Below are 13,547 nucleotides of genomic sequence, written 5' to 3' on the forward strand. Positions count from 1 at the left end.
ATCTAAGAAAAAGCTTTACTTTGTTTCAAAAATCAGTGCATTTTGTCATGTTTCCATGTCCCAATGCTTTCATGCATCTAGTTTATCCAGCATGGGGAATTTCAGCTCTGTCTTTAAGTTTTCATTTGAAGCTGAGGATGTTAACTTACAAGGTAAGTTAGGAAAAAGTAAGCCATCCATTTAGAATTAAATGAAAGATTTTTTCACGTTATAAAGATCCAGAGCACTTTTGTAAAGTTAAATTGACATTTTAATTTGGCTAGAGTTAGCTTTCTTAAAACATGAGTTTGTAGTGATTTCTGGAATGCAACATACTGTCCAGTGTTTACTGTGAATTGGTAGATCACTATAGGTCTTCTACCATACTTAAAACCTAAACATTTTAGCACATATCTTTACAGGGAACAGCAAAGTTTTGCTGTATTTTGTGTGAGACAAATATCACATTACTATGAATTTTTGATCTGACTATACTCAAAATTTTTCACTACACTGTTATAGTGGTATGATGAACAATATTTTCACAACATATCTTTTCTTTCATTTCTCTAAAGGTGATATAATTGTAGGTGAGCTTGTATAGACACACATCTATGATTATTCAGACCTTGCAAATTTTTCGAGTCCTTGCATCAGTTATGCAGCTTTGCTAAGGAATTCCACTAAAAATGTTGCTTTCTACTTTAAAAAAAAATCTGTTTTTTAAATAATCCAGAGAAATCTGTAAGATATGGAAAGGAGTAAAGAATTTTAAAAAATTTTTTTCTACTGCCAATGTTTTCTAGTTAGGATAATAAATTAACATGAGTCTCACTATTTGGGAGAGTTGTGAATTTTAAATAAACACATTTTACTTATATAATAAGTCGCGGTGTATGTAATTCCTTATAATATAATGATCTTCCATATAAAACTCATTACTTTTCTTGTCAAAGTGCCTTGGCCTTTAAGTTGGTTGTTGATGATAATTACTTGCAGGTAACACTGGCAACCAATGGCAAATCTGCAGACTTCAGTGTTGTTGAAGAAGAGCCTTGGAAACGTGAAAACTAAGTGAAGAGATTCCTAGCTGCGTCTTTAATAAGCCCTGGAGCTATCTTCTGGCAGAAGATATCATGATTAAAGAAGATTTATCTTTTTTTTTCCTATTTAAAATCTACAATATCTGCTTACTTAATTTCGTAAATGAAACTTAGCAAAGATCTCATCAAGTCATTGTAGTGTCTTTGCCAAGCAATGATACATAACCATCTGTCTCCCTTGTGTTACTGTTTGGATGATGCAGCTGGAGAATGCTCCATGCAGTGCAATGTGCTCTCATCCACTTCCCCTTTCATTCAAGACACAGAGAATGTAAATGCTGCAAAATGGGAAGATCAAAGTGCCAGTATAGTTCACTACGGGGACTCAGGGTCACAAAAACAAGAGAAACATAACACCACGTAAGCCTTCAAGTGTTTTGGTGACTCTTGTGGCATACCTGATTTGTTTATCACTGTATGGCTAAAATATCTTTTGAAAACATCCATAGATATTTCTATTTGTTTTAATAATAACAAGCACTGTATTTTTGTGCCTAGTTGTACTTTAAACTGACCTTGGATCCAGGGGTAAGATTAATGTATAGGAGTCAATAAATTGTCCCAGACATTGTGTTAGATCAGTACGACTAATACTTAGCATCAAGAGAAGACCTTAAATTCGTATGTCCATGTGGTGTGTTTTTACCAGATGGTCCAGGGCAGGTGCAGCCTTTATTTTATGATGGGACTGTGCTCCTTGGTGACCACAGTGCATCATATAATACAAGGCAGTACAATTACAGGGTTGGTAGTTCCTTCACTAAATCTGCCTGATGTTCAAAATACAGAAAACCATGAACTCAGTTATGCCATTCTTAATCCAAGTAGGTAGTACCTTTCTGTTTACCCTACTCCACTGATATCAGAGAGATTCCTCATGTGGATGAGACTACTCAAGTAAGGTGGTACTACTGAGATTGATTATGGATGTTATGACTGAGTTCTTGATTGAGCTACAAACAAACTCTGAATCAATCATTCTTAGAGAATTTTTGAATGATCATCTGTAGCATTTGCTATGAAGTGAAAGCCATCCTTCAAGTATAACCTGTTTCAGTGAATGGCTAAATGCTGAGTTCATTGGTAAGCCAAATTTTGTATAAGGTTAGTAGAATTTGTCCAGGGTTAGGTCTGAATGAAGACTAAACCAGAATTTTAGGATTTGTTGAATTTACATCTCTGTCTCTTTTGCAGAGTAACAAGTCATGTAACTCCCTAATGTCAGAGAAATGTTTATTAGTGAAAGTGGCATCTGAACTAAGGAGATGGTGTTTTGTCAACATATTATATCTGACTCATCCTGTCAGAAGAAATTACAGTTACAATAATCACCCTGCAAAGTGTTTTTAAAGGTGCTTGTTAATATTCAGCCATTTTAAGATATGGTGAATGCCATTATACTATTAGCAAAGTTCTATAGCAAAGCTGAGCCATGTGGCCTTGGAAGGCTCTACTCAGAGAACAAGCTTTGTGCAATTTTGGGGTGAGCTCTAGGAAGTTCTCAGAATGATTCAGAATATGAGCATATGGTGAACTTAAAAATGGCAATAAACAGAGTTGAAACATTTATGGGAATAGACCATTTAGTGTCTGTGCTCAGACCTGTCACAGGTTTAAACAGGAATAATGTGTTTAATTGTAGAGTGATATTTGGCTCTGTAGAAGCTACTAAAATATAAATGCTTTTGTTCATATGCATTCATATAAATATCTCTGAAAACACACACACACATGGCCAGCAAAGGCTACTTGCATGGTTAATAATGATGTGCAAAATCAAGTCCATTGTCAGAATATCCCTCATTTAAGCAGGGAGTATCCCTCATTTAAGCATTGTTGTGGAGTATTTTTCTTACCATTGTATTTTTGTCATCACTTGAATGCCGTGGCTACAACCCTAAGCAAAACGGCCTATATAATTTAACAAATATTGAACCACTGTGAATTCTGTAGGCCTCTAACATTTATTAGAGGTGGAGACCTTTTCCAGAGGCTTCCTGAAGTATAGTAAGGATTTTTTTTTTATGAAGGATGGAATTGTAAGTTATTCAGAGAGGTGGCAGTCAGGTTCTCTTATCTTTAGTCATTGTTACCAGCATATCCAGAGTTAACCTATATGCAGCTACTGCTTCTCCCAATGGTTTATGTGCCAGAAATGTGCCTGGGATGGTGTGTAGGTAGTGTAAAATGTTCCCTACTCTGAAGGTGCTGGCTCACATCAAGTGAAATTTGCTGTGACTTGGGTGGTGGTTATATCCAAGAAAAACACACAGTGTTTACCCTGGTTTATATCCAGCATTCTTGAGCCATTTCATGGCACAGCTCACCCATTAATAGATGATTTTTCACCCACTTCACTACAGCAATTTTTTTAGCAGGAGCCACAGTGATTGCTTGCCTTGAAATTAACTTTAGAAAACCAGTCCATGTACTTCTGTCATTTGAAACTGTTTAGCAGTTGGAAACAAATAGGAATGTCAGCAACATGTGACTAAGCAGCTCCACGAAATTACATATTGAGAAACACTTAGAATATGCTTACAGTTATCCACTTGGGATGTATTGTCCTTTGAAGAGTGCTTCTTTGGATGGAAACTAGGGAAGGAAGGAATGCAATGCTAGAGAAACCCCACCCACAAATGGAAGAATATATTTGAATCTTTTGATAGGATTAGAATAGCAGACTGTGATTTTAAAATAGTAATTCTTTAGGTACAGTAACTCAGGGATTTTTCAAAAGAAAATTATGAGGGTATTTCTCTCTATATATGGATGTAGGAGAAGGAGAAATGCTAGGTGTTTTTTGCTCCTCTGCTTGTAGCCTGACTGAATATTTAATATAGTGTTACTCCAGTGCAGCACTGTATTAAATCATCAAAAAGCTTTCCATTTCTGTGGGAAAATATAACTCACTCTTGGCTTTCACTTCTTGATTTGCTCAATCCACATGAGGCTGGGTTGCTACTTAACTAAATAAACAGAAAATAATCTAGAGGTAATCCACTTCAGTTAATACAAGGTTCACATTTCAGCAGGCAGTTCTGGCTACTTGCCAGGCTCCTTCTAGTTTCACTAGAAGTGTTGATGCATTAATTTGAATTTGACAATTTTTTTTGTATCTGTTTGCAGTGCTGGGGTGGCAAAGTTAAAGGAGAAGCACAGTGGAGACTGATCTGTTTTCTGTGTAGTTCAAATTAACATTTCATTCTACATTCATCTCATTTTCTGCTATGTTCCCCCAACCTTTGTCTGTGCAACTGCAATATCCTTTGGCCTTTGGATTGCTGGCAGCACACTGGCACATGGAAAAGTCTAGATAGAAAAAGACTCAGTTAATTGCATACCAAATTAAATATATTCTTCAGTGCTTGCTTTATTCGTTTGCTGCTGAAGCGTGGTCAGCATTCTCTTAGTATCTGATCCTTGAAACTGAAGCACACTGAGAGGTGGAGCACTTTGACACTTGTTTCTTCATTGCTTCCCTTGGAAGAGGAAGGCTGCACCAGCCTTTTGAGAAACATGTGTGGGTCTTATACATGAAGATGCTTCAAATAGGTAGGGAATAAGCCATTTGAACCGTATTATGAGATGTGCTCTTTCCATTTGAATTGGTGAGAAAGTTGGTATGTCTTTGAAAAATTGCGGTAGTAAAACCTCTGCCTGCAATGCTTAGACTATTTGACTACATCAAAACCCCCATGAAATCTGTGAGAGTCACAAGCTTCCAGGAAAAATCAAGTCCCTTCCTGCCTCTGTTAAATTATAAGACATTTCACAATCCCACCCTAGGGAACAGTCTTTGCTATTTATAATGAAGTTGATTTCTCACATCCACAAAGATTTCTGCCAAGATGCTTCTTTTTACCCAGTTGTTTCTATGCTACAAGTCCAGTACTGAATTTAAAACTCAGCATAAAAATAAGGATCAGTATCATTACAGTTTTTTTCCATGTCTTCTCTGAGGTACAGCTGATCTCTGTTTCCTTCTCAAAGCACATGGAATTCCAGACTTTATGCCACTTTTAAAAGTGAGAGTAATGTAGATTTCTGATTTGTTTTCCATCGCTCACAAAGTCATTAGTTTTCCAGCAGTAAATACTCAGAATGGTACGCTGTTCATCTGAGAAGCTGCAGCATCAGCGTTTGAACAAATTTATTCTAGTGACTGCCTGGGTTTTCTTTGCGTCCTTGCCTTCAATTGTGTTATTGCAGCCTTGTTGTAGCGACACAGCAGCAATCGCACAAATCCTCTTAACTATAGGTAGGATTAAACCTCACCTCTGACATTCACTTCTGTAATTATCTTCAAAAAGGCTCTGAGCTTTAGTACCAGGCTCAGAAGGATCCTTTTGTGGAGATGTAAAGGTATAACTGTTTCTCATTTCATTAAGTTTCATTCATCTATTTTTATTGCTGCATTTGAATTAATTTACAGAAGGATAAATAAGGGCACTTTATAAAAATGTACTGTAATATTATTCTGTTATGAGCCTAAAGACTCTCCTTGATTTTATTACTGTGACTTTAAGGCCACAATTATGGTATTTTTCATAGTAGCAATTGTGATAGGTGTATAGTCCATTGGGACAGTTCACCTCGGCTATAATTCACTATGTAGAAGCTCCTACTCCCAGCAGAAAGCACTCTTGGAAAGATTAATCAGTTTCTTCTCTCCAATAATACTGATGACTTTGAAGGAAAGATATTTACCCAATATTCTTTGTCTAAATAATGCCATATAGAGTGTAGTTTCTAGTACTAAAAGGAAAAAAAAAAGAAATTACAATACTGAAGTGTCAAAGAAGGCAGTTGAGCTGTAAATTAATTGTTCAGGCTTTGCCATGTTATTTTTGAAAATGTTGGGTTCTTGCTCACAGTTTTTCTGAAACAGTATATTTAGTGCATATTCCTTCCAAAGTTGTCAATCTTTCTTCCCACATGGACACAAAGGTTGTATCTCTCCATGGTCCTCACACAAAGCACAGACTCTGCAGGTCTGTACACTTAAGGCAGGACTCTGGGTAAAGTCCCCAGGAACAGTGTCTCAGTACAGACTGTAAAATGGCTGCCTCCCTCTTTTTTTTTTTTTTATCATGTTTTATGTTAAATTGAACTCTGCTGCTATGAATGAGTCAAACTGCTGCTGATGTCCAGATGGTGGTAATTCTTTTACTTCTTTTATGAGTGTGCTCCCTGGCACAAGACTCTGAGGAACTGCCCCTCACGTGTGCCCACCATCCCAGAAACACCTTCCCCTGCTCAAGGGGAAACCCTATGACTCCCTACTGCTGGGTTGATACAAATCCTAACAGACTAAGTGGTTATGCAGTTGCAACTATGAGTCTTACAAAAAAGCCAGGTTCCAAATGTTGAAAAGTCCTAGAGCATATGACTGAGTCACTGAGTAGGTCTCTCCTAGTCCAGGATGGAAATAATCAGCAGGCTAATCCAAGGTTTGGGGAGACAAGAAGACTTGTGAGACCTAGCACTTCACCCAACTTTTGATCCCCTTTCATTTCTAAATACATTCTGCTGCAGAGCCAATGCTGATCGATGCTAGGGCATCCAATCCTTCTAGTCTCATTTTTCAACATTCAGGAGTCCTGCAACTGTTTTTAATGCTACTCTGTGGCATGCACCATTGCATGAAGGGAAACTGTCATACACAGCATCTCACAACCTGGATTGTCTCATATATGTATATTGCTTTGTACATAAATAATACAGTTTGCAGGGATTTTTGTATCATTCTTTTCCATTCTTTTCCATTCTTTTTTTCTACAGTTTTTTGAAGACTGTATTCAAACTGTGCTTGCATATTGCTTTTGTAGTCAGTATTGTAGATTATAGCATTTCCTTTTTGGTGTTTTGTATGGATTTGTGGGTTCTTGTGTACTACAGATTGTCGTTCCTTCTTAAAGACAATTGCATACACTTCCATCCAACACATCCTGCTTCTTTCTTACATATATCATATTTCCTATGATCTGGCATGAACTCTTGCTTGTAGAATGCATCAGAAAAAGCTGAATATGTATTTATAGTGTTAAATATTATATGCTGAACACTGATTTAGTTGAGAATAATACAGGTTTTAGGGGTTTGTACTTGTTCTCTGGAAACTACAGTGTAGACTGAATTAAATTACCTACTCTTTGTAATTTATAGACATGCAAATATTTTCTTATAATCTTTTCTATGTGATCATATAAGGTAGGGAGATAATCCTTTAAAGGTGATCTATACCTTAGAACGCAACCAATTTTCTTATGACATTTAGGATCAGTGAAATATTTTTGGATTATGTTTAGTGACAAATTATAGACAAGCACAAAATGCAAGAAGCAAATAGGAATTTCAATATGTCCTTAAATGCTGCAGTTCATTACGGAACAATGTTATAATAATCTAATCTTAGCAATCTTCTAGATTGACTATCTTGGGCAATTGTCCCTCACTGTTATCATTTTTCCTGATGTTACCTTTGCCAAATCCTGCAGTTCTTTCTTAGGCCCTGATAATGTATAATTGATTGACTCAGAATGCAGTTTATAGAAAACGGGAGATCTGGGGAGGCAAAAAATACGTTATCAGGTACCTTGTTCATCTTGCTACAATACAGTGTGTGCGAGTTCAGCCTGTGGAGTTTATGATCTCGTCACCTACTTTTGCCTTCTTGAAAAGGGACCAATAGAACCACCATGGGACCAGTGTAATTGGGTAGCATCCATACAAATACCTCCTGCTTTCTTATGTATTTTAAAGAGAATAACCACTATATTTTTTGACCCAAATGACAGATACTTCTCATTTTGGTCATGTCTTCCCATTAGGCAAATACCTGTTGTCATTAAGGCTGTGGCTCTAATAATTTCTACTTAATAAATAAGGAATTGTTTTTAGAGGAATAAAAATAAATTAGTATAAATGTTCATACAATTATATATATAGAAAAATCTTCTATGGCCTAGTTCTTTAACTGTGACTCAAAACAAAGAAAACATTGAACAGCAAGGACTGTTGTCCCAGTGTGGCTGATACTGGGTATCTCTAATTCTTCAGAAATCCATGGGGCCATGTTTTCTGCTGAGGTTTCGGAGACTACGTTTCTAGTAGATATATATGTAGGAAGTGTGTTGATATACCCTTGTATTTTAATCTTTATTGTACTTTAAATCAGCTGTAACAGGTATTATCTTAATAGGGACCACAGGTAGAGTAGTGCTGAATTACTAATAGCTGGAAAACCTTATTGATACCAGTTTTGACATTTTGTTGAAGCATGATGTCCAGTGCCTCTCTGCACTTAGTGTAGATAATGTAGCTATCAACATGTAATTTCAGTGAAATGGTGTATACAGTATGAGTAGCAGTGCTTTAATTTAATTTAATTGGTTTCTATGTGTTGAGCCATAGTAGAAAATTAGACTGTGTTTTAAAATTTTGTTCTACTTTTGGTTTTTCATTTGTATCTAGGTTTGTTTCTTTTTGGCACTTAATGGATTAGGTACCACACCTTAGTAACTCCTTTATCTGTCTGTTATGGGGTATCAAGTTCTGATAACATTCAGAATCATGTGTGCAGCCAGCTTGTTGTAAATCTGTTAATTTTAGTTTTCAGCTATCTAACCAGCATGGTGTGTGTTAGAAGCTGCATGTGTGTAGTTTTCTAGCAGTGAGTGAAAGTGACCCCAGCATAGATTTGCTGCCTTGTGAATGCACTTGTTATGACATGTTAATGAATTAATGTTCACCTAGAATGGTAAGTTTTGTTTTCTTCTTGTTTGCTTAAAATGTTTGAACTGTATATCACCAGAAGTTTAGTAAGTCACTGTTTTAAACTGACACAAAGAATAAGGGGAAATCCACCTAACTGCATTCCTGTTGGATGCCCTGGCTGCTTTGACTGTACATCATTCAGCCCTTAGTCACATCACGGCATCATAGGATCCCTCTGAGTCACTTCCAGTTTCTCCTTGACCACAGATGCCAGGAAAGCAGTGCAGTCCTAAAGCTGTGACTGGGCAAGCCTGCAGGCAGCAAGAGGCTGCCAGTTCTCTCCAGAGTGCCTGAGAAACCCAAGTAGGAACCTCTGTTTCATCCCCTTAGCAGGAACAGTTTTTGAGAAAGATGAATACACTCATAGGCAAAGGGGCACTGTTTCTTTTGCTGTTAAAAAGGGATATTAACAGTTATTGGAAAATAAATGCAAAACTAACAGCTTTTGAAGCTACTGTGGTTGTTGAATAGTCCTGTTATTTACAAAAGTATGTCTGATCATAAAACAGACATATGAACTACATAGTCCGTGGCAAAAATCTTCTTAAATCAGGGCTACAGTTCAGATCTATGAGAAAATAAGAGTGTGTAGAAGGAAGAAGCTGATTCATTCCTGATTTCATACCCTGGACCTGGATTTCAAAAATATAGTCATTCCCTCTAAGCAGAAAGAAATGAGAGTCAGGCCCAATGCACAGAAGTTATCCTGGTTGGTGAGTCCCATCACGATGCTTCAGGATGAACTGCATGCTGGAGAACTGTGGGCTGCCTATTCATCATCCCTTGCCCCTTCTTTATGGTGACCAGGCATGAGCTGGAATGTTTTGTGATCTTTCACGTAAGATGAATAAAAAGGAAGAGGGTTAAGGTTGGTCCTTTCTTTACACTCAAAAAGTTCTGGAGATTTTGAAATTACATACTGTACAGTATCTATAGCACAGTTTGTTTAAAAATTAATGAATGCAGATGATAAAATTTCTCCAAACTCTGGGCTCTGTTCTTGTATATTGTAGTTGGAATGCCTTGTAGACTGATTCTATTTTTGTAGTTTAGATCCTTTCCTCTTTACAAGGATTGTTAGTCATTTGCTTTTAATGCTTTCTTACAGTGTGAACTGATTTCTGTAACCTTCATGTATAAAACAAACTAGACATTCTTTCTATACTGGAAATAGTCATGAATATAATATTTCACTAAGTGTTGTACCTCTTATGTATATATCATCAATAAATGTTGATTCATAATTTTCATGGCTTATATCTATGACTTTTAATTTTGGCCTGGGCTCAGTATGGGAACGCTTTGTGTGGGAGTTTATATAAAGCAGTCTGATGTGAGAGGCTGTCTGTTCTGAAAACTACATTCAGGCATTCAGGGTATAAGATGAACCTGACATTGCCAAAGTGTTAGAAACCTCACCCTTCACTGTATCCTCCAAATACTCCAGGATGCCGGCTGCAAATGAGCTCATTTCCCACAAAGGCCAGGATTCACTAGCTCCAGTTCTTGGCAATGAAGACTGGAGAAGTGAAAAGAGATGTTAGAAGAGTAGGAGAATACAAATCAATGGTTGCAGTTTCTTTAGAAAACTACTTCCCTCCCCTGGCTACAAAAAAAAATAAATCTCTTATTCATAGTTCTTCCCCCCCCAAAAAAAAAAAAGCCTGTAGCGGAACTTCTGGAGTCTTTGTAAAGAAATCAGTGCTATTTAACACATATATTAAGGGATGCTCATGGAAAAAAAATGGTCCAGTGGACTGGCAGTGGACTGGAGAGAAAGGGCTAACATTTATGCATGCTCAGAACAGCAGACATTACAGAAACTTCATAACTACCATTGTGTGATAAAGACATATAACCGAAACCTCGGCTGCGAGCATTAATAACAGTATGCACAACCCTGGACTTCTTCTTAATCATCCACATGACAAATTTCCAAAGAAATCCAGACACGGCAGGAAGTGGCTTTGGCAGCACCTCAGCTGGCAATGTGCCTTCTGAGTCAGTAACGAATAAGCCGTGATGTGGTGCTAGGAGGATCTTTGGGCAAAAAGTAAACCTGAGGCCCTGGTTATCTGCTGCCATTTTGATACGATGTTGCTGCTTTCTGCCAGAGGCAAAAATGCCCTGTTCTGGCGTCATCAACAAGTGTTGTTAATAAATGCATTCTGCTCATGTAAAATTCCCCACTGAAGCTGGTTCCTGTGCACACATCACTCACATGTTTCATGTGCACTTCCATATAGGGAGACTAGTCTTCTGTTACACTAAAAAAAACCCCAAACCCACACAGGAATCAATGCAATCATATGAAGTTGTCCCTTCTGAAAAGACTCACCCCAAAGGCTGATTCTCTACATGTCCTCAGCCTTAGAGAAAAAGATTTTAGGAGTGTCTTTGTATCTGAAATGTGTCCCTCTCTAGAGGAGAGAATCTGCTAAAGGGTGCTATAAACGACAGTGAGTCATGAATCATTGACCCATATTAAGAGATGTTTCTATATCTCCTCTTAGACATGAAAGAAAAACTGAGATAATACTTCAGGGTTGTTAAGTCTCAAATAATCTCCTCCTTTGTATTAGACAGTACATGTAAACAGGACAAGGTTATGAAAGAAACAGGTGGCCCCAATGTACAGTGCTATAGGGAAAAACAACATTAGAAATGACACTGGGTTGGGCCAGAAAGAGTTACTTGCAGCAAGCTCTTATACCGCAAGAATGTACAAATGCCTGTACAGGGTTTAGTGCCATTTTGCTTCCAAAGCTGTGTAGAGTCCTGTGCAGGCACACAAAGCTAAGGCAGCTTCACAAGCTTGGCAGGTGTCTGCTGTCTCATATGTGCAGCATGCCCTGAAAGCAGGAAGGAAAACAGATTGCATGAGAGATCAGTTCTTGTGGTCGTGGTAGCGTTAGCAGAGCAGGCAGGTTCTGCGGTGATAAGCAAAATGTGCCTGCCTAGACAGATAAATTACAAAGCTGACTGCCACCCACCAAAACTCACAGGAACAGGATCTGGAGGAATGAGGCCTCACACTGTTGAGAGTGCTTCTGTAGTACAAGGATGAGTACTTAGAAAAGCAATATAGGGTCTATTTTACACAGTGTTGTACTCTTCATTCTCACTCATGACTAAACTAAAAATGTTTGCTTTTCCTGTAATCATGATAAGACTGATCTATGTCCATTTGGCTGTTTTCGTACTGGGTTGTCAGAAGGTTCTCCGTGGATCGCTCTCCCATGCTCTATGGACACCACTTGAGAAATGCTGCTGTGGAGATGTGCAAGAGAGAAAAGACAGCTGACTCCCAACTCTGTGAAGGGACAAGAGGGAATAAGCTAGAAAATACACTCACAATTAATTCCATCGTTTCACTGAGGTTACCAGTATTATCTAAATTGATACAATCATGTAAGCTTTGTTTCTGAACCTCTTTTCTCCCATTTTTGACTGGCCTGTAACAGGCAGGCTTTATACCTGTCCTCTTCAGGGAAAGGGGGAAGTCATCCTTCTTGAACAAAGGGTAAGTTTGTTTTTTAAGTCACTAGCTGAACAAGCCTCCTTACCTAGAGTTTATTTCAGGCTTTCACTTGACTAATGAAAGAAAGATTAACTAGAAAATGAACCACAAAAGAACTGCAGAAAAATACCCAATAACTATGAACCTGACTCTACTGGCAAATCTGGTGGTCTACTGCCACAAAACAAAATATGGTGAATTGATTGAGTGATTGTGAAACACTTTTACAGTAAGACAAATGCCATGTGCTTGCACACTAGGATACAGACAGACAGGCAGTATTTAGATGTATATTGGCAATGCTTGAACAAAACATAGAATAATTTGTGGATCCAAAAATATAAGGGACTCAACATACTTTGTCCGGAGGTTTGCTCTGAGGCTTGTATCATAGGTGACTGTAGTCCACAGCATGTGCAGGAAGACTTTTCTCTCCTTTGGTGTGTTGTTGTCAGCTGAGACCACTGTGTCTTGAGTATGGGGCTCAGCTGTGATGGGCTTACCTTAGATAAACTCATTCTACAGGCTCAGGCTGAAAGTTGCAGAAAACTGTTTCCCTGAGATAGCTGTGGTGAGGTGCTGTCACCAACCTCAGCAGCAGCGCTGAGCCGGATGCTTGCTTTTGAAAAAGTAGGTTGATAAAAGTGGTGAATATACACTCAGAAACTCAGACTTAAATTTCCATCATGAGGCAAAACATATCCAGTTTATTACTGTCTGTTCTGAGAAAAATGGAAGTGTGGAGTTTCAATTCATGCAAAGAAAATGTGTTCACTGAAAATGATCAGAGTATTTTTTTAAAGATTAACTCAGGAAAAAAATTCCTATTGAGCATGTGGTTCCAGCACCTCAATGATGTACACCAATGACCACAAATTAATTTAGATTTAAAGACAAAACTCTTCTGTACCAGAGACATTTGTTACTAAACCATTTATACATTTCAAGATGCGACTATCGAAATGGGCATTAAAATTGACCCCACCCTAGGATGACTGCCTGATGAAAGTCTTTTGGATGCCAGGTACAAAACTTACAATCTTCAGAGAAGTTGAAAATGCCTTATTGCATCCTCCTCTGTCCTGGGTTGCTCTGGGAGTTAGAAGGACTTCAGGACAAACTCAGCAGACCTGAAAGTTGTTGGATGTACAGAACCTCCACTGCCT

General features: G+C 37.9%; 1 protein-coding gene across 1 annotated transcript in view; it reads left to right on the top strand.

The window, feature by feature from the left end:
* Window positions 1-10,118, top strand: part of SLC1A2 (solute carrier family 1 member 2) — an 86,217-nt gene extending 76,099 nt beyond the window's left edge. The window contains exon 11 of the mRNA XM_071558666.1: window positions 979-10,118. Coding sequence (XP_071414767.1) covers window positions 979-1,053 — 75 coding nt within the window. The 3' untranslated portion in view covers window positions 1,054-10,118. The remainder of the gene's footprint in view (window positions 1-978) is intronic.
* Window positions 10,119-13,547: the final 3,429 nt, after the last annotated feature.

The sequence above is a fragment of the Pithys albifrons genome, chromosome 6, assembly GCF_047495875.1.
Source record: "Pithys albifrons albifrons isolate INPA30051 chromosome 6, PitAlb_v1, whole genome shotgun sequence".
NCBI lineage: Eukaryota > Metazoa > Chordata > Aves > Passeriformes > Thamnophilidae > Pithys > Pithys albifrons.